The 22863-nt window shown below is 35.9% G+C and overlaps 1 protein-coding gene across 2 annotated transcripts in view; it reads left to right on the forward strand.

Annotated features, from left to right (window-relative positions):
- Positions 1-22863, forward strand: part of UNC13C (unc-13 homolog C) — a 565259-nt gene that overhangs the window by 227801 nt on the left and 314595 nt on the right. For both annotated transcript variants that reach the window (XM_034993923.1, XM_034993924.1), the window contains one exon: positions 904-1045. In XM_034993923.1, the coding sequence (XP_034849814.1) occupies positions 904-1045 (142 nt within the window). The remainder of the gene's footprint in view (positions 1-903; positions 1046-22863) is intronic.

Here is a 22863-nt window from a genome sequence, read left to right on the forward strand (position 1 = left end):
TACTAGATAATTGAAGTAATTGCAATTTGTTCTAATCAAAAGCTCTTCTAGAGGAAGAAGTTTCTCTTTTACAACATATTCATCAATATCCCGCAATTAGCTTTGTAGCTGCCCACCACTGATAAATTACAAGAGTAGCCAAAAATCTCTCTAGTCAGTTTTTCTTAATGAGAAAACACACATCATTTTACTTAATCCTTGATCAGTACCCCTCAAACATTTGATCCTTGAGTCAAGGCAGTTTGAGCTTAGTGATGTGTAGTAATTTGAACTTCTTAGGTTGCCTATAACAACAGCAAGTGCATATATGTTGTGTTAATGTTTACCAAGCCTCTTAACTTACTCATATGGTACTTGTAAGATAAAATAAAGTTGCTTTTTTTTTTTTAACTAGGTTGAGTTGTTCAGTAGTGACAGCAAACTCACAAATAGAAATATATTTTAAATCACAGACCTTTGAATTATGTTGGATGCCTTTTGGCATATTGTATGTGCATCTTTATTTTTCTATACATTTATGTAGTAATGTGTATATAAGTATATAGCTGGTGTGAATATGAAAGTATATGTATATGGCTGCTACTCATTGCAGACAAAAGCAAATATTTACTCAAGGAAGGTTTTAATATTCAGTGTTTTCATTCTTTCATTGAATATTTTTAAGTCCTAATGTTCATTTCCTCAATAAAGGAAATAGGTTTGGAAAATCAGTTGGGACCAAATAACGGGATGCCATAGAATGAGTTTGGATAGTTCCTCCCTTTATGCTGATGGAAGAAACTATTTTAGCATTCCTTTGCACAAACCCAGGGTGCAAAGTGTTAGAAAAACTGCCCTTTGTTATTTTTGTTTGTTTGTTTGAGGAAATCTTTATATTAAAATTTCTATTTTGGTTTATTTCAGTGGTTTCGGCACAAGGTTTACAGGCAAAAGACAAAACAGGGTCGAGTGACCCATATGTTACTGTTCAAGTGGGAAAGAACAAAAGAAGAACGAAAACCATTTTTGGAAACTTGAATCCAGTATGGGATGAGAAGTTTTATTTGTAAGTATATCATGTGAAACTATTATAAGTATTGATATATTTGGGGATAAATTTAAGGCAGACATGCAAAATATAGAAACAATAATTATCTCATATTTAATACTATCTAAGCAGAAATTATCAAAAGTGAAATTAATGTTATGAAGTCACTTAATACTCACATTATTCTTTATCTTTGGAAGAAAGTGAATAAAAAGAGTATTTCAAACAAAAGGTGGCATGGTTGGGGTGACTATACAGGAGAAAAAAAAGATTAAAATATGATCTTTAACTTCGGTTGACCCAACATAATTTGGAATTTACTGGCTTGATTCAGCAATATACTGACATCGAAGATTTAGGACTAAGGACAGTAAAAAGATTTTGGGCATCACCTGGCCCATCACACCTACACCATGATGAAATGGTTGATGATAACGTTTACAACCTCTCACTGTCAGAGAGGTCATTTATTTTTAAGCCTCTTATATTTTGTACCAAATGGTAAGAAATTATTTTTCTGGCATAGGTTCTTTTCTTTCTAGAGACATAAGATGACTTTCCAATTAGCATTTGATAGAAATGAAAATTCTGAACCCTGAGTCCTTTCTTTTTCTTCCTTCCTTTCTATGCTGATGGTGTAAACAGGGATCTTGTTAACATACCAAGTGAGCAAACCCAACACATACAGCTTGTTTGGAAATGTAGGCAATAGTGAGTAAGAAAAGAGAGCTTTTGTATGTGTGGGCTGATGGAGAGAGTGTTCAGAAATAGGTTTGGAAAATCAGTTGGGACCAAATAACAGGATGCCATAGAATGAGTTTGGATAGTTCCTCCCTTTATGCTGATGGAAGAAACTATTTTAGCATCACTTTGTTAACAGAAGACAAGAAATCAATTGATAGGGGCGCCAGGGTGGCTCAGTCATTTAAGCGTCTGCCTTCGGCTCAGGTCATGATCCCAGGGTCCTGGGATAGAGCCCCATGTCGGGCTCCCTGCTCAGCTGGGAGCCTGCTTCTCCCTCATCCAGCTCCCCCTACTTGTGTTCTCTCTCTCGCTATGTCTCTCTCCGTCAAATAAATAAAATCTTTCAAAAAAAAATCAATTGATAGTCATAAATTCAAATCTCTAAAGCAGTCAACTCAAATGAATCAAACAGGGTAAGGGCAACAAAAAGGACAGGACTATGGCAAACTTAGAGCAAGTGACTTGGAAAAATACAGCTTCCATGGCCACATAATCATGCAGATGCAATGCAGCTAGACCCCCCAGTTTCTCAGGAGAAGCTGGAAGTCTGAAAATTTAAAACCAGGTTTATTGAAGTAAAATTGACAAAATGTAAGTCTACATATTTAAAGTGTACTATTTGTTAAGTTTGATCTGCCTTATACCTCTATGGAGCCATCACCACTAACAATATAACCAACATATCCCTAACCCCGTATTCATGCCCCAGTGAGGCCATCTCTCTTAACTCCCTCCATGACAAGGCAATCACTGATCTCCTTTATGATGCTATGGAATACTTTTAATTTGGCATTTTGTAGATTTTTATAAAAATAGAGCATGCACTATGCATTCTTCTTTTGTGTGGTTTGATTGACTCAGTGTAATTATTTTGAAACCCATCCATGTTGTAGGATTCAACAATAGATCATTTCTTTGTATTGCTGCGTAGCATTTCATTGTAATAAAATATCAAAGTTTGTTTATGCATTCACCTTTTGAGGGACAATTGGTTTGTTTCTAGTTTTAACTAGCTATTAAAAATAAAGTCGTTCGGAAACTTGTAAACATATGTCCATACAAATATTTATACACATTTCTCTTGAATAAGTACCTAAGAGTAAAATAGCTGGAACGCCTATTATGAATAGATTTAATTTTTAAGATAATTTTTCCAAGTGGTTGTACCATCTTAAATTTCCATCACCAATGTATGGGAGTTCCAGGTCATTACACACTTCTAACACTTTGTAAGGCCAGTCTTTTAGATTTTTGCAATTCTTATATATGTGTAGTATAGTGTTATAGTGGTTTTATTTTGCATTTCTCTGATGACTGATGGTTTCAAGCATCTGTCATTTGCTGTCCGTGTATCTTTTTTAGTTAAGTGTTTATTTTGCCCATTTTTACTGTTTTTGTATTTTGTATTTGTGTAAGGTTTTTATAGTTTTATGTTTTACATATAGGCCCATCATACATTTTTGAGGTAATTTTCTAATGTGGTAGAAGTTATAGACCTAAGTTTCTTATTTTGCATATTGCGATCCAGTGGTCCCGGCACCATTTTTTGAAAGCACTATCCTTTCTTTACTGAATTGCTTTTGCACCTTTAATAAAATTCAGCTATCCATATATGTGTTGATCTATTTCTAGATTGTTCTGTTCCATTTATCTATTTATCCATATGTATGCCAATACCACACAGTATGGATTACTGCAGTTTTACTTTATAATCAGTCTTAAAATCATTGTTAGTCCTCCAACTTTTATTTTTTTCAGTTATTTTATCTATTTTAGAACCTTTGAATTAGAATTTTAGAATCCGCTATCATTTTTCACACACAAAGAAACCTGATACAGTTTTGATTGCCTTATTGCTCTGGCTAAGATTTCCAATATGATACCAAGTAGAAGTGACAAAAGCACATATCCTGGCCTTATTCTCAGTCTTAGGTGGAACCCATTGCTTTCTTGGTTAACTATGATATTAGCTGTAGGCTTTTTGTAGATGCCATTTACCCAGTTGAGGCAGTCATCTTCTATTTCCAGTATGTGGACAGTTTTGATCAGAAACAGATGTTGTAGTTTGTCTAATGCTTTTACTGCATTTTTGAGATACTCATACGATTCTGAATGCCATTTAAAAGAAAAACTTGGAAGATATTTTTCCATCGTCTTTGTGTTTACATGCTGTTCTTGTTCTTAGAAATCCATTGTTGCCCTCATCTTTGTTCCTCTGTGCATGTCTTCTTTTCTCCCTAGTTGCTATTAAGACAATGTTTTCTTTACTCAGTTGCACAATATGATAGTGTTGTACCATGGTGTGGTTTTCTTTGTGTTTTTGGTGTGTGGGGTTTATTGAATCACTTGGGACTGTGAGTCTGCAGTTTTCTTCAAATTTGGAAACATTTTGGCTATTTCTCTATTCTTTCTGCCTCTACCTTTTGGAGATTCCCCTTATAAATATATTAGGTCCTTTGAAGTTGTCCCACAACCCACTGATGGAATGTTTGTTTATCTTTTCTCTTTCTCTCTCTCTTTCCTTTTTTTCTGTGTTTCACTTTGGATTATTTCTATTGTGATGTGTTTAAATTCACTCACCTTTTCTTCGATCATGTCTAATCTGTTATTAATCCAAGCCACTGTATTTTTCATCCCAGATATTTCAGTTTCCATCTCAGGAAGTTCAAGTTAGGTCTTTGTATCTTCCCTGTCTCTACTTAACTTTTTTTTTTTTTTTATTAAGACTTTATTTTCTTAGAGAAGTTTTAAGTTCACAGAGAAATTGAGGGGAGGGTATACCCACATATCCATAGCCTTTTACCCCCACATATCCATAGCCTCCCCTTACTACTAACACTCCCCCATCCTTGAAAGTGGTATTATTTTCTTTTACAATTGATAAACCTACGCTGACACATCATTATCACCCAAAGACCATGTTTACATTATGGTTCACTGCCAGTGGTTTATATTTTATGGGTTTGGACAAATAAATAATGATGTGTGTCTATCATCATGGTATCATACAGAGTACTTTACCTTAAAAATCCTGTGTTCCACCTATTCATCACCCCCATCCCTGAATCCCTGATAACCACTGATCTTTTTACTATCTCCATAGTTTTGTTTTTTGAAGAACGTCATACTGTTGGAATCATACAGTGCATTTAAGTTTACTCCATGTCTTTTATGTGGCTTGATAGTTGATTTCTTTTTAGCACTAAATAATATTCCATTGTCTAGATGTGTCACAGTTTATCCATTGACCTACCGAAGAACATCTTGGTTGCTTCCAAGTTTTGGCAATTAAGAATAAAGCTGCTATAAACATCCATATGCAAATTTTTGTGTGAACATAAGTTATCAATTTCTTTGGGTAAAAGCCAAGAAGCATAATTACTGAATTGTATGGTAAGAGTATATTTTGTTTTGTCAAAAGTCAAACTGACTTTTAAAGTGGCTGTACCAGTTTGCATTCCCAGTAGCAAAGAATTAGAGTTCCTGTCGCTCTGGATCCTCTTTAACATTTGGTGTTGTCTATGTTCCAGTGTTTGGCCATTCTGATAGGTGTATAGTGGTATATTGTTGTTTTAATTGGCATTTCCCTGATGACATCTGATATGTAGCATCTTTTCAAATGCTTACTGGCCATCTGTATATCTTCTTTGGCAATGTTTTTAAGAAGAATTTTTTAAGTTTTTTTTTTTTTTTATGTTGAGTTTTAAAAGTCTTTTGACTATTTTGGATAATAGTCCTTTATCACCTGTGCCTTTTGAAAATATTTTCTCCCCGTCTATGACTTCTCTTCTTATTCCCTTGGCACTTTCTCTACTTCACTTTTTGAACACATGCGAAATTTATCACTCTTTTGATGTCCTTGACTGCCAATTCTAACATCTGTGTCCATTTTGACTGATCAGTTTTTCTCTTCATTATGTGTCACATTTTTCTGCTACTTCACATGCCTGGTAATTTTATACTGGATGCCAGACATTGCAAATATTACCTCACTGGTTGGTGGATATTATTGGCATCCCCTATAAATATTACTGAACTTTGCTCTGAGATATGGTTAAGGCACATGGGAACAGTTTGGTTTTTTGGATGTTGCTTTTCGAATTTGTTAAGTGGAAATGAAATAGTGCTCAGCTTTGGGCTAATTATTCCTCATTACTGAAGCAAGACTCTGCTGTGTATTCTGCCTACTGACTCATGAATGATAAATTTTTCAAGGCTTCCAGGTAGAAACAAGCACTATTTCTGGTCTTGGTGAGTGCTGTGCACTGTTCGAGCTAATCCTTTTGATGCGTCTTAACCAGGCCTTCGGTAGTTTCAATGTGTGCACTTACCATGACTCACTTGATTGCTCAAGAGGAACCCTCTGCAGATTGTCAAAGTTTTCTTTCCGTTGAGTTCTCTTCTTTTTGACATTATGCCTGTGGCCTTTAGCTGCCTTTGTCTTCCCAGATTTTTAGCTCTGTCTTTTCCATTCAAAGAGTCTAATAGACTCCACCTGAGTTCCCTCTCCTTGTGCAGTGACCTGAAAACTACATCCAGGCAGTTAGCTGAAGTAATCACAAGGCTCACCTTGTTTGTTTTTTGTTTCCTTGGGAACACTGTCCTTCCTTGACAGATCTCCAGTATATTGAAAACCATATACTTTGTTCCCTTTTTGATTTTTCATGTGGAAGAGTATTTCCCATCCATTATTCCCTCTTGACTACAATTAGAAAGTCCGAAAATCTCATTTAATTGATAAGCAAAATGAAATAAAACAGTATGAGAACCAACACAAGGCATGTCAAACAACATCTAAATTGTAGAGATATTTAATCCATAGGTTGCCAGTTACATGTGTGAAATAAAGCATCCAGGGGCACCTGGGTGGCTCAGTTGTTAAGCGTCTGCCTTCGGCTCAGGTCATGATCCCAGCGTCCTGGGATCGAGCCCCGTATCGGGCTCCCTGCTCCACGGGAAGCCTGCTTCTCCCTCTCCCACGCCCCCTGCTTGTGTTCCCTCTCTCTCGCTGTGTCTCTCTCTGTCAAATAAATAAATAAAATCTTTAAAAAAAAGAAAGAAAGCATCCAAAGGAACACAGTAGTGGAAATACTTACTCTAATATTTTAATCCTGCAAAGGGTTCCCTTGAGAAATCAGCTGAATAATGATAAGTGCAGGCATGTGAGGAAACTACCCAAGAATTAGGTAAGGGCCACCAAAAGATCTTGGTATGACAGTGCCCGGTGCTCATCTAGGTCAGGAATAGTGTTTGTTCCCACCTAACAAAGTAGAAGGCCTCATAATTGATGGGACAAGTACACAGAAGAGTATACTGGAATGGATGGTTAAGATATGAATTATCTGTATTTTGGGGCAGTTTTCCTACAATTTACTGTATGCCTCTCTCTTTCTTTTGAGAGAAAGCATTATCTACAATGGCAATAACAATATATCTATTTTTTAAGCAACACTGTTTTCAAGGAAGAAGAAATTCAAATTCAAACCCTTTGTGCCCTGCTGTTCATGTAATATATAATTTGCATAATTTTTCACAATATTTTTTTAGTTTACTGACAAAATATGTGAGTGTTAAGTTACACTCACACATATTTTCTAAAAACAAATGCCTAAATTTTCAACAGTAGCTCTTTTTGTTTCCAGTTTCTAGAACTCTAGTATTCCATTCTTAATCCTGAGGTTCTACATCGCTGGTTCCAGAAATACTATTTTGGATGTACCTGTGCATGCTTTCATTTTACCATGAAATGGCATGGGAATTGCAAATTTATCTTCTGTTGTAAGGGTTTGTTTGTTTGTTTTTGGCAGGAGAAAATGAGTTCATAGTGAATTTATGAGCAGATTTTGAAAAATACATACATGTCATAGATGAGCTCATCCATGCCTCCCACTACCTTGACAGTTCTGCCCTGTGAGCTGGAGTGTAAAATGGTATCCTGACATTCTGAAAATGAGATATCTTATTAATAATATGACTATAGTTTGCATTTGGGGAATTAAATTCTGAGCTTTAGTTTTTTTCAATATGAAAAATTGGGATCACAATGCTTCCTTCATAGGATTGTTATATTGAGATAATGTATATAGATTTCATGGCAGTTGGTAAGAATTAAATATGGCAGTATTATCATCATTAATTATTAGCATTATTAGCATTAGTAACATGACATTCTTTGTGGTAAGATTCAGGACTTATGTTTGCATGTAAAAAAAAAAAAGTTCTAATCTGAATAGTGAGGCCGAGAAAAGATTAATAAACAAGGTGCTGTAAAAGGAAAGTATTACCAAAATAAGAATTACAGAACCTAAATTGGCACAGGATCTGAGAGATTCTTGTATTCAACTCCCTCATTTTATTGGCAAAACACTTGAATCTCAGGTTATAGTAGAGCTGAGACTACAGAGCAGTCCCCTGTTCTGAAGCCACAAAGAAGATGCAAATAAAAATAAAGAAGGATGGTTTTTCCAACATGTAAACTATTGTCTTAGGAAAAGTGCTTTGACCAGAACAAAGCAGGCAGTCACAAAGCTGGTAAAATGAAAATGCAAATGAAGAAATTTTTAAAACAATTTTTGAAAGCTTAATAATCCCCCCCATTAATGGCAATTTGATACCCTCCAGAGATTAATGCTAAGTCATTTCACTTTTAATTTTGCCTCTCTTACCATGAGTTGAAAAAAGAAGTTTGAAATTTTCATCTTCAAAAGACCAAGATGTGTGATTTTAAGGATGAGGCACTCTGGAGAGTATTTGCCAAGAACAGAGGCATGACCATTTGCACTCTGGCAGAAATATGGGTTAGGAGGGGTTGTAAACACACACAATTTTTAAAGCATCATATGGATATGTATTAAGGTAAGGTATATGAAAGTGCTTTGAAATGATAAAGTATCAAATAAATCTAAAGTGCTTGTTTTCTTTGTTCTTTAATCCTAGTAAGTTGTATATTTGATCATTTCATAATTAATTATGACATTTGATTTTATTTACCTATGCTATAGTTAATAAAATGTTTTATGCTTATCATAAATCATTGCCTCCAGAGGAAAAGGAGTAAGTTTCTTCCAGTGAGTTTTAGAGAGTAAATGGCAGTATACTCTGTCTATTTGAATAAGAAATTTTGGAGTTACAAAGTTACATTTATGTTACATAGTTACTGTTCTTTCTAAAAGACTCTGTAGTTGATAGTTGGTGGTTTGTTTTTACTAACTTATGAAATAAAACTTCATGCTGATTCCTTCCTAGAGGGAAGCTAGCGGGCATGCATTATTTTTTTTTCTATTTTTTATTTTTTTTGTTTTTACTTAAATTCCAGTTAGTTAACGTACAGTATAATATTAGTTTCAGGTGTACAGTATAGTGATTCAACACTTCCATAGGACACCTAGTGCTCATCACAACAAGTGCCCTCCTTAATCCCCATCACCTATTTCACCCATCCCCCTACCCACCTCCCCTCTGGTAACCATCAGTGTGTTCTCTATAGTTAAGAGTCTGTTTCTTGGATTGCCCCCACCCCTCTCTTTCCCTTTGTTCATTTGTTTTGTTTCTTAATTCTACCTATGAGTGAAATCGTATGTTTTTTGTCTTTCTCTGACTGACTTATTTTGCTTAGCGTAATACTTTCGAACTCGATCCACATCATTGCAAATAGCAAGATTTCATTCTTTTTTATGGCTGAATAATATTCCAGTATGTATATGTGTGTGTGTGTGTGTGTGTATACATCTTCTTTATCCATTCACCAGTCAATGGACACTTGGGCTAGTTCCATAATTTGGAGATTGTAGATAATGCTGTTTTAAACATTGGGGAACATGTACCCCTTTGAATTAGTGTTTTTGTAGTCTTTTGGTAAATACCTAGTAGTGCAATTGCTGGACCATAGGGTAATTCTATTTTTAACTTTTTGAGGAAACTCCATACTATTTTCCAGAGTGGCTACACCAGTTTGCATTCCCACCAACAGTGCAAGATGGTTTCTCTTTGTTATATTTTTAATTTGTATTAAAGAATTATTTTATTTTATTTTATTTTTAAAGATTTTATTTATTTATTTGAGACAGAGAGAATGAGAGAGACAGAGAGCACATGAGAGGGGGGAGGGTCAGAGGGAGGAGCAGACTCCCTGCCGAGCAGGGAGCCCGATGCGGGACTCGAGCCCGATGCAGGACTCGATCCCGGGACTCCAGGATCATGACCTGAGCCGAAGGCAGTTGCTTAACCAACTGAGCCACCCAGGCGCCCAAGAATTATTTTAATAACAAAGTCTAGTCAACATAATTCCTGTGGTAGGAATATTTATGGTGGTATTGAATAGGCACAGCAGTGGTGTTTAAACACCTTACTTATGTAATTGACTGGACAATCACTTCCACTTGTTTAGTGGGTATCAATTAAATCCTAACCACATTTCCTGAGTGCCCATTTTATGCAAATCACTGTACTTACAAGGTCCATAGAAAGTACTGACTTGAAGAGTGACTTCACGTTATACCAAAAAGCTGTCTGGCTTACTAGTTTATAAACTTGAGTTCCAGAAATTTTCTGGATTAACATGCTTCTTGACCTCCAAAAAACCCGTCAGCATCTGTGAATCTGTCTCACAGTGGGCAGTGTGGAAAAAAAAATTACTCCCCACCTTGACACAATAAAATTTTTTGTTAAGAGGCAATGAACATGCAAACTCTTAACATGTGAGCATCAAACTCGTAAAGCTGTTGTTTATAGAAGCATAATCGCCTTGGCCATTTGGAAGAATGGCCTCAGCCATGTTGAATTCACAGCTAACCAAATGCAGGGCACACACAGCGCCTCAGGCCCATGGCTCTCCACCCTGCCAGGGGCCGCTCAGCTGAGGACTGAGCAGGAATTAAGCATACACAAAGCTCTAGAGGAGGAGATGGCTTCTTTAAATACTGCAATTAAATACAAATAGCTCCATAGCACAGCAGATTAATATTTTAAAATGACAGCCTGAATGTAACCAGTGATTTGATTTATTGCCTAGATCACTAGCACAAGCCTCATCTGGGCTATGTGGGAAGGGAGTATTTCCTCAGTTGTCTGGGCTAGCTTACAAAGACGGTAGTAGCATCGGGAAGTCATTTGTCAGGAAGGTTGTTCCACAGTTGTCGAAAGCAAGGAGTTTAGTCACACTTCATGGGATTAGAGATTTGTTTACTAACCGTTGTCTACATTGTGAATGTGCCTGGCAATGGAGAGACACTATAACCAATACTGCTTTTCACTTAGTCAGTGAGATTGAGCCATTACCCATCCACACAAAACAGAGCTGGTAGAATACATTATCACTGCTTCATTCCAGAAAACTCCAGAGGATTTTGTAATAAGGAGAGGAAGGGTCTGTGGAAAGAGATCTGGGCTGAATTCACTACGCTTAGGGTTCTCAAAAAGAATTGATTGCCAGTCAACAAACCCTAAAATTTCAGATTAGGACAGACCCTTGGAGATGGCATTGTGATGTTCCATAGACCAAGATACAGAAGACCTTGTGCTTAGTTTCAAACTCAGGATTAAATAGAATTCAAACAGAATCCCCCAAATCTTGAGGGAGCCATTGGATTACAAACAGCAAACCCTTGGGTCAGTGAGGACTATTTTGTAAGGATGCCTCTGGGTGAGAAGAAAAAGAACCCCCTCACACTTAAACTGGACCATGGAAAAGGGATTTTTACATGGACACGGAAAGCCCTTGAGGGAATCCAGGAAAAAGCAAATAAGAACTCCAAAATGGCAGAAATTATATGCCCTTTGATTCCTCTCTCTTTTTCTCTGACCATTTGTTCATCTGTATCTGTTTTTCTCTATCTCTACTTATTTCTTCTCTCCCTCTCTTTCTCCTATCACTTGGTCCCTCCTGCCCTCTTCTTCCCTCTCTCCTCTGTACTCTGGTTTGATTCCTGGTCACTGCTCAGTAGCTGTTCATATATCATCAGCTTCCATGTGGTCCATAATAGCCTCGGTCCTGTGACTGTATGTCTTTCAACTCTAGCACTCAGAGATTTCTGCCAGGAAATTTCTTTGCATTTTAACCAATTAGTCAGTTCATCTTTATGAAATACCAGGCTGTGGTAAGAACACCTTACACCCATCAGTTGTGCTTTGTGTGAGGAAGGGAGAGGAGAGATATCCTGGTGGTCTGCTGGTGACTGATTTGACCCGTAGGTTGAAGCAATTGCCCCTGAGTGGAATATATCTGGTCAAGACACTCTTAACGATCTGGATCTGTCAAGGGTTTTTAAGACCCAAATATTACAATTCTAATCAACCTCTGTTTAGTTCATCCTCCCACCTCTTGGGTATACCCCATGTGTGGACCAACCATTTTGAAGGCAGGAAAAGGAGAGCAACATGCTAGTCCAAACTGGAAGTTTAGAGATGTCCATTGACCAAGAAAAATAAAGTGTAAAATCTAATTTTCTAGGCTTTTTTTTTTAGTACCAGCTCTAACAATCTTTAGAACACTAAATCATTCATGAGGCAGTCTTCTAGGTGCTACAGACACTGAGGTAAATATGAAAGATGATTACTCCCCTTTACAGAGCTTTTTTTTTTTTTTCCTCCTAACTAGAATAGAGATGGTGCTGAGGCTTCTATCATCAGCTAGGGAGGGAGAGCCAGTCCCCAGAAGTTAGGGGAAATGGGCAATTCTGCCTGGTGCTGACATCTTGGCTGGGCTTGACAATAGGATAGTCAGTTATTTCTAAATAAAGGGTGTTTATTATTTTTTTTAATTTTATTTATTTATTTGAAAGAGAGAGAAAGAGAGCACAAGCAGGGGGAGTGTAGAGGGAGAGGGAGAAGTAGGCTCCTTGCTAAGCAAGGAGCCTGTTGAGGGACTTGATCCCAGAACCCTGGGATCATGACCCGAGCCAAAGGCAGGTGCTTAACCGACTGAGTCACCCAGGCATCCCATAAATAAAGGGTGTTTAAAGCATGATAATATTTGAAGGATGAGCAAAAGAAGTTCTAGATAAGCAAGTGACTTGTTGAACAAATATAAATGTCTAGGAAGGAAAGTCTAAAACCCAAATCATTGCAAATCTCATAATTATAGGCACTGATATTTGTGTAGCTATTTACAGTACCTCAATTCCTGTCACAGGTATTATACTTCATAGTGCTTTACAAAGCATTGTTGTCATTTACAGATGAGAAAGCTAAAGCTCAGGGAGGTCAATAGAATGTTTCTAAAGAATTCTTCCAACAAGTGCAGTAAAAGAAGCAGGACTCATTTTCTTCTATTACCACAGTAAAGGCCCTTTCCACACTATTTCTTTCACTCACTAGTGCCATTTGTTCAAACCAGCCACCCAAAGAGAACCATGGAAAAGTCAGTACAGAATAACCCCACATGAGTAAAAGGTTAAGTGGAGATATGGAAGCTATTGGCAAAACAAAACAAAACAAAACCATACACCTGAAACTGAACTCCTACAAATGAAACATACAATATGTAAAATGAAACACACACTGATTAGGAATGACAGCAGATTAGATATTGCATAAGAAAAGATTAATAAAGACATAATAATAGAAAAAATACGAAACACAGATAATTTTTTTTAAATAGAGCAATGAGACCACTTCAAGCACCCAAAACCATGTAATTGGAGTCTTCTAAAGGACAAAAGAGAAAAACGGGTACAGAAAAAATATAAAATATTTGAGTAGATAATAGCCAATTTTTTCAAGTTTGATCAAAATAGAAACCCACAGATGCAAGAAGCTTAACTTCAAGCATAAGAAAATGGAAAAAATTATACCAAGGTACATCATCATCACATTGTTCAAAACCGGGAAAGAAAAGAAAATCTTGAAAGCTTCCAGAGAAAAAAGACATACTACATACAGAGTAAGAAAAATAAAGATGGCAGCAGACTTCTCACAAGAAATGATATTAGCAGTAATACAGTAGGACAACATCTTTAAATTATTGAAGCAAAAACTGTCAAACTAGAATTCTATACTCAGGGAAAATGCCTTTCAAAATCAAAGGCAACAAAATAATTTTTAAGGCAAAACCAAGGCTTTTTCAGACATAAGAAGCTGAAAGAATTCCTTTCCTTCCAACCTGCACTATAAGAAATGTTAACAAAAGTCCTTTAAACAAAAGAAAAGTGATACCAGATGAAAATGTAGATTTATATAAATGCATAAAAAGAAATGAAGAACATTGGCAATACTAACTACATTGACAAATACAATAAACTATTATGTTATTTTGATTTAAAAGATTACTCAATATTTAAACACAGTAACAACTAGTCCTTATGTAATAATTAAAATATAATAATGATTGCAGAAAGGTCTGGAGGACACAACTGGAAATAGGCTATAGTAAGGTTCTTATACTGTACATAAAAGGATATGATATTGTTTGTAGATTGAATGTGGTAATTTAAAGATGTTTACTATAAAAGATGTGTACTATAAACTCTAACCACTAAAAAGAGAACAAAAATATTATAGCTAATACATCACCAAAATAGATAAATTTTAATTATAAAAAATAAACCAGAAAAAGGAAAGGAGTGTTTAAAAAAATGGGGAAATTAAAAAATAGCAAGATGATAGACTAAAACCTAAATATGTCAGTGATCATATTCAATGTAAAAAGTCTAAACACCAGGTTTAAAAGGCAGAGATTATCATATTGAACAAAAAAACCCCAAACTCCAACAATATCCACCCTATAAGAAATACATTTTATTTATTTATTTTTAAAGATTTTATTTATTTATTTGACAGAGACACAGCGACAGAGGGAACACAAGCAGGGGAGTGGGGGAGGGAGAAGCAGGCTTCCCGCAGAGCAGGGAGCCCAATGTGGGGCTCGATCCCAGGACCCTGGGATCATGACCTGAGCCGAAGGCAGAAGCTTAATGACTGAGCCACCCAGGCGCCCCAAGAAATACATTTTAAATATAAGACATAAATAAGTCTCTTACTTGTAGGTCTGCTACTTAGAACACTTCACCCAAGAAAAACAGAGAACACATTAATTTGAAATGCACACAGAACATTTTCATGGATAGCTAAGTATGTTCATATGAAAAATATTCAGTGTCATTAATCATTCAGGAATGCAAAACTACAATGAAACACCACTCCATAATTAGTTGAAGGGTGAGTTCTTTGTCTCTTTTTTTATTCTCTGCATTTTTTTCTTGGACCTGTCAACTATTACAGTTACATCTGACTGACTTTGAGTTATATCTCATTTTGTTATTTTAGTAGTAGCTTTAGGATATATAGTATATATCTTTAAATTATCACAGTCAACTTATCAGTGATATTGTACTTCACACACTGTATAAAAACTTTATAGTAGTATACTTCCAGTTGTCTCCCTTAGACCTTTATGCCTTTGTTGCCAGCTATTGGCAAGGAACTCTATGGCGGGTGAGAATATAAGATGGTACAACCACTTGAGTAAACCGCTGGTTTCTTAAAAAGAAAACATGTGCTTGTATGAAGATTTATACACAAATATTTATAGCAGATTGCTTTGTAATAGATAAAGACTAAACACCCAAATGTGCTGGGTGTTTAGTAGGTGACTAGATAGGCAAGTTGTGACATATGCAGAGTACTACCCAGTACTAGAGGGAAATGAACTGTTGGTGTACACAACATGAATAGATCTCAAGCTAAATGAAGGAATTAAAGTGTGCAGTTTCATTCCATTTATATAAAATTATAAAAAACTAATAGTAAACTAATCATGGAAGACATCAGATCAGCGGTTGCCTGAGGAGTGGGAAAGGGAAAGGGTAAGAGGAAGTGGTTGTAAGAAGTCCAAGAAAGCTCCTGGAGGTGATGGATATGTTAATTATACTGATTGTGGTGGTGGTTACATGGGTGAATACGTGTGCTCAGACCTAGTAAATTACACATTTTAAATATATGCAGTTAATTGTATGCCAGTTATACCTCAATTAACTAAGTAAAAAGTCATTGACAAACATTAATTTCACCACTCTATTAACAGTACTACATTAATGATGTGTTTACACTCTACAAATTCATGATACAGAATTGTTCTTCTAGGATGATGATGGTGGTGGTGGTGATGAGGACCACAATGGTGATGATGTCCGTGACCTCTGTCACTACCACCCTTGTGTTCTGGCAGCTTATCATTTACAGTGTTCTACACATCTAGTAGCATTTAAATTCTAGAAGAAACTCAGTGTCATAGGCATTTGTATCTTTAAATTTACAGCTGAAAAAAGGAGTCTCAGACTTTGCTGAAGTTACAGGTTGTACAGCCAAAACCCCAGCCTCTGCTGCCTTCTCTAAGCATTTGACTCTCTCACTAGAGGTTTCTGGAGGGGCCAATTAGTACATAATACTGTTGTAAATTTTTCATAGCTTATTGATTTCTATATAAGAAGTCATTACTCAAAAGAATGTGACATCTTAGGCACATCTACTTGCACTGATGGTTTTTCTCCCCCAGTAGCTATACAGCATTTTAGATCACTTTTGTTTTAATCCATAATGATTTTCATGTCTTTTATGTACATTAGTGTTGTCTTCCCACCTAAGATTTGAGCTTTTTGAGGGAGAGGACCTCCTAAAATAAAGTTGGGTACAAAATAAGACTAAAAATAGACTTGATAATTATTTTCAAATGATAATTTCTAAGGTTAATTTCTTACCAATGGGAGTGTCTTTTATAAACCTTTTTCATTTCCACTATTGCTTAACCCTGATTTCTCCCTTCTTACTAGTCCTTCAATGCCATTTTTTTTTTTTCCTGAAGACATTACAAAAATAGATCTTTCTTCTCTGTGTATGCTACTTGAGCATTATTTGGTGAGCTCGAACATTTGCTTTTTTTTTTTAAGATTTTTTAAATTTATTATTTTTTATTTTTTTGTTTTATTTATTTTTAATTTTTTATTGTTATGTTAATCACCATACATTACATCATTAGTTTTTGATGTACTGTTCCATGATTCATTGTTTGTGCATAACACCCAGTGCTCCATGCAGAACGTGCCCTCTTTAATACCCATCACCAGGCTAACCCATTCTCCCACCCTTAAATTTATTTTTTGATAGAGACAGTGAGAGAGGGAACACAAACGGGGAGTGGGAGAGGGAGAAGCAGGCTTCCCACGGAGCAGGGAGCCTGATGTGGGGCTCGATCCCAGGACCCAGGGATCATGACCTGAGCCGAAGGCAGGTGCTTAACAACTGAGCCACCCAGGCGCCCCTCAAACATTTACTTTTTAAATCAGCATCTGTGGTATCTGTTTTCCTGCCTGGAAAATTCTACAAATGCCTTTAGTCTTCATGATAGGCTTGTTTTTTATTTTCAGTTATGTCTCTTCCACCTGACAAACTTTGCTGCTTTTGATTAGAATTGGACCTGAAGGAACAAAAAGGACAAAATGTATTTTGATTTGCTTAAAGCACTGAAATAAGCAGTGAAAGTAACCTCTTGTGCTTTTACTATGACTAGATTGTGTCATCCTTTGTCACTCTGTCCACACAGAATGAAGGATAAAACACAGGTCAGATCAATCAAATTTAGTAAATCTTGAAGATCTCCATGGCTTTCTTGACTTCACTGTTAAATTATATGGTACTTAATATATTGTTTTAATATTTATTTATTTAAGAGAGAGAGAGATAGCGACAGACATAGTGAGAGAGAGCACAGGCAGGGAGGAAAGGGAGACACAGGCTCCCAGCTGAGCAAGGAGCACGATGTGGGGCTCGAACCCAGGACCCTGAGATCATGACCTGAGCCAAAGGCAGTCGCTTAACTGACTGAGCCACCCAGGCGCCCCTCTACTGGAATTTCTTTTACATGTCAAGTACAAACTAGGACACAAATAAAACTTAATTATGTAAAACTGGTTACTACTAGGTTGAGTCATATGAAATTGCTGATATTCGACTCTGCTGACCTATGGAAATGGTAACTTCATATGATTCAATTTAAAGTACTATCTTCTGTTAAACTTTTACCTGAATAATCAGTCTTAACTTTTTATCTGGTTGATAGTGGTTTTATGTCCTTTTTCTGTTAACTTAAATTGTGTGTACAGTTGATCAAATTGGATTGTTTTATATTTATTACTCAAACTTTTGGAAGTTTTGAAAACAAATGTTTGGCTAAATTTTTCTTCTAGCTGTTCATAATTATGTAGATTCAACTTAAAGTTTCAAGGCTCTTGTGTTTTTGTTTTAGTGATAAAGGTTAGTTAATGTAGATGCCAAAATATCACAGATGCTGTCAGGTGTTTTGTTGTGTTTGTGCAGTGGCTTGGTTTTTTCTTTTTTCCTTTTGGATTCCATCTCTTGGCATTTTCTATATTATCCAGCTCAAAAGGGTTCTGGAGAGGACTAAAGTATAACCCATGTTACTATGTATGAATTCTTAAAATTACTCCATTCTAAATTATTGATTGAAGCTTAGATTTAAGTGGGAAAGCTAATTGGAGTGTAAGATTTCCTAACATTTCTTCTCTTCTTTAGCAATTCGTTGGTGATCACTGCAGAGGTCTTCCATAAACTATGCTGTGTTGCTGATATCTGGAACGAGAGGGCTGTTAGCTAATAGCATTTACCTTTATGATTGTTGCTCCTGCCAAGTGTGGTGTTCAGATAAAGTCTGATCAGGCACTTACTACAACTGCAACTTGTTACTGACATCATTGCTTTAGTTTCTTGGGAGAATAGCAGCTCTTCTTTTCTAACAAAGAGTGAGGGCAAATTAGGTGCCATAGAAACTAATGGTGACTAATTCTGTTCTCTTCCCAGAGATAAATTTTTGCTATTTAGTTGAACCCTTTTTCTCTGGCCAGAAGTAGTCAGAAGCTCTTGAAATGTCTCTTTGATATGCAGGGGGCAGGGGAAAGGGAAGGTGGGGTGAAAAAAGGTATTTCTATTAGTTTTTTTTTTTTTCCTTTCTTTTTTTCCTCCTTTTCAGGTGGACTAGTCTGGGAAGGAGGAATGTGTTGCACAAATATTATATATACACATTTCATTTAATGTATAAGTATGCTCCCTAAAGTCAACGTAATATGAAAAGTAGGTTTCACCTATCTGATTAGCAAAGATTTAAAAGTGATAATACTCCGTATTTGTGAGAGTATAGAGAAAGTTATAAGGGTAACCACATACATGCTTTCTGGGGGATATTTTAGTAATGCAGATGTGATTTTGTGTGTATCTATATGCAGATGTGTATGTGATTACATGCCTTCCAACCTAGAAAATCCACTTTTAGTAATTTGTCAAACTGAAATAGTTTTACAAGTTCATAAAAATACACATACAGAGTATTCTGTGTAGTGCTGTAGCAGTAAACTGGAAACTACCTAAATGCCCAACTACTGTCTATGGGGGGGGCGGGCATAAACTGAATAAATTAGGGCACATCCATATAATGCAGTATATCATGTCACTAAAAAGAATGTAATCATGTGTGTGTCTGGATGTACATGATATATTAAGTTTAAAAAGTCAAGATGCCAAATGGTATGTATAGTATAATCCCACATTGGTAAAAATTCAAAGTAGATACACTTATATAGAGAAAATAATGTGTCTATCTTTTAACGGTAAATACTAATAATAGACTATACTAATGTTTGCATTAAAATATTGACAATGACATTTAATAAGTAATGCACTGAATACAAATATATAATAACAGGAATTGTGTTCATTGCAGTGAAAACTGGTAAAGGGGTGCTCAACCTCTTCTTAAGTCTGTAAAGCATCTATCTACTTATAAAGAATGACTATAGAACATTAGTGATAATAAAATGGTTCATCTATAAAGCACTATTATTTTTTCAAAGCATTTTTATACCATAATTTTCTTTGCAAATCTCTCATTGTGCTACCTAGTACAAAAATGTTTATTATGTATCAGTTCTTTTCCTGAAGTAAGATTTAGAAAAACGCTTTTAGCATAGGAGTTTTATCTCTCAAGATGCAAACGCTAAGGCCTCTCAGGGAATGATCAAAGAAATGCTGAAAGGAATAAGAATGAGAACCACAAAAGTACTTCTAGCTAAGTATATAGTTTTACATATCTCTTTAGGGCACTTTCTGCATAAGTTTAGCCTAAATGCTGGCTCTTCCATTTAGTCCCTAAAGTTTCTGCAGTGTGTTCTGTATCTCAGGGAACTAAACTCCAAAGGTTACATTTTCAGATTTTCTTGCTCAGTAGGTTTAGGTGTGAGGAGGCCCTTGGATAAGATCAGAGGTGGGAGGACAGGGGAAGCCATAGTGTTTCTTTATTTCTTTCTCTGCCTTGGACAGCACCACCATTATCTTAGTCCCCTCCATGATTCAAGCCTCCTGTTGGATGGGACCCCCTCTCTGTGGTCCAAGTTCCTATCTGTCCTTTCCCATTGTGTAGTCTTGACACCCTTGTCAGTGAACCTTTGTACACAACTGGTGGAAATGCAAAATAGTATAGCTATTATGGAAAACAGTATGGATTTTTCTTAACAAATTGAGAATAAAACTACCATATGATCGAACAATCCCATTTCTGGGTATGTACCTAAAAAAAAAAAAAAATCAGAATCTCAAAGATGTAATAGTACTCCCATGTTCACTGCAGCATTATTGGTAGTAGCCAAGATGTGGAAACTACCTAAATGTCATCAGTAGGTGAATGAATAAAAAAGATGTGATATATACATACAATGCAATATCATTTAGCAATTGCTGCATTCAACAATATGCACCAACATGGATGAACTTTGAAGACTTTATGCAAAGTGAAATAAGTCAGTCGCAGAAAGACAAACATTGCATGATTCCACTTAAATGAGGTATCAAAAAGAATATATTCGTAGAATCACACCCTAGAATGGTAGTTTCCAGGAGCTGGGGAGAGGGGGAATTGGCAAGTTACTAATCAACAGGCACAAAGTTTCAATTAAGCAAGAGAAATAAGTTCTATACATCTGCTCCACAACATTACATCTGTAGTCAACAATACTATACCATATGCTTAAACATTTGTTAAGGGTGTAAAAAAAAAGACTACAAAGCTACAGTAATGAAAAGAGTATGGCATTGTCATAAAGGCAGACATATAGATTAATGGAACAGAATAGAGAGCCCCCAAATAAACCCTCACCTAAAATAGTATTTTTAATATCTGAATCAGATTTTATTGCATTGGTATTCATCAATTATTTAATCAATTTCCTGTTTTGATAACTAGACTAATTAAAAGTTTTCCTGTTTCCTATATCTGCAGTAACTTGTTCTTTGCTATTAAAGGCAAATGATATTTATATGTTTGAGTGATAGAATTAGCTGCATTAGTTAGATATAATTAAAAACCTACTAAGTGCCCAGTACCCTTCTAAGTGTTACATATATAATCATCTTTAAATAATTATTGATATTCTAATTTTATAGATTAGACATGGAGACTCAATGTAACTGCATTACTTGCCCAAAGTCATACTGCTAGTAAGGGGCTCAAATGAAATTTGAATCAGGCAGATATTTTTCCAAGCCTGCTCTATTACTCCATCATACCTAATACACCTTGCTTTTGTAAGTAAAATAAAAATGGTGTAACTTAGGGGTGCCTGGGTGGCTCAGTGGGTTAAGCATCTGCCTTCAGCTCAGGTCATGATCTCAGTGTCCTGGTATTGAGCCCTGCATCTGGCTCCATGCTCAGCAGAGAGTTGTCTTCTCCCTCTTCCTCTGCCCCCCACCCCATTTGTACTCTCTTACTCTCAAATAAATAAAATATTTTTAAAAAGAAAAGAAAATGGTATAACTTCTATAAGTCACAGATCTTGGAATATTTGAGGTATAATAGGACAACCATGAAACATGGCAACATGCACTGCTCCTGGCTCTTTACAGTTAAATTTAGAGGTCATTGGCATACATCTTCTTTATTTCATTGACAAGTAAGTTTAAGAAAAAAAATGCATGTCACCACTGAAAGTCAGACTTGGGAAGATAATGTCTTTATTCAAATGTCAAATAAATGTCAAATACATATCCAAAGTAGACTTTATTTCTGACTTCAAACAAATGGTTTAATTTCAGCTACCTAATTATGCCACTAATTGGAATATGCGTATTTGTAATATTTAATGAGTAACAAAAAAGAAGAGTATGATTACACTTACTATAATACTTATTTTTTTTTAAATTTAAGTATAGTTGACACACAATGTTACATTAATTTCAGGTATACATCATAGTGATTCAACAACTCTGTATGTTATGCTTGCTCACCAGAAGTGTGGCCACTGTCTTTCACCATACAGTGCTATTATAATAATATTGACTCTATTTCCTGTCCTGTACCTTTTATTCCTATGCCTTATTCATTCCATAACTGGAAGCTTTAACTTCCACTCCTCCTCATCATTTGCCCATCTTCCTACACCCCTTTCCTCTAGCAGCCTTCAGTTCTCTGTATTTATATATCTGATTCTTGTTGTTTATTCATTTGTTTTTTAGAATCCACATACGAGTAAATCCATGTGGTATTTGTCTTTCTCAGTCTTATTTATTTCACTTAGCATAATACCCTCTACATCCATCTGTGTTGTCTCAAATGTCATGATCTCATCCTTTTTAATGACTATGTAAATTTCCTGTGTGTGTGTACACATGTATATCTTCTTTATCCATTCATCCAACAGTGGACACTTAGGTTGCTTCCATATCTTGGCTATAATAAATAATACTTCAGTGAACACGGTGCACATATCTTTTTGAATACTACCCAGTAGTAGAATTAGTGGATCATATGGTATTTCTATTTTTGATTTTTTGAGGAACCTCCATACTGTTTTCCACAGTGGCTGTACCAACATTCCCACCAACAGTACACAAGGGTTCCTTTTTCCTCCACATCCTTGCCCACACAAAATAGAAAGCTTTTGCATAGCAAAGGAAACTCAACAAAAGCAACCTATTAAATGGGAGAAGATACTTAGAAATGATATATCTGATAAGGGGTTGATCCAAAATATGTAAAGAATTTATAAAACTCAACACCAAAAAACCCCCACAAACAATTACGTTAAAAAAATGGGCAGAGT

The sequence above is a fragment of the Mirounga leonina genome, unplaced genomic scaffold, assembly GCF_011800145.1.
Source record: "Mirounga leonina isolate KUSES-001 unplaced genomic scaffold, KU_Mleo_1.0 Mir_91, whole genome shotgun sequence".
Classification (NCBI taxonomy): Eukaryota; Metazoa; Chordata; class Mammalia; order Carnivora; family Phocidae; genus Mirounga; species Mirounga leonina.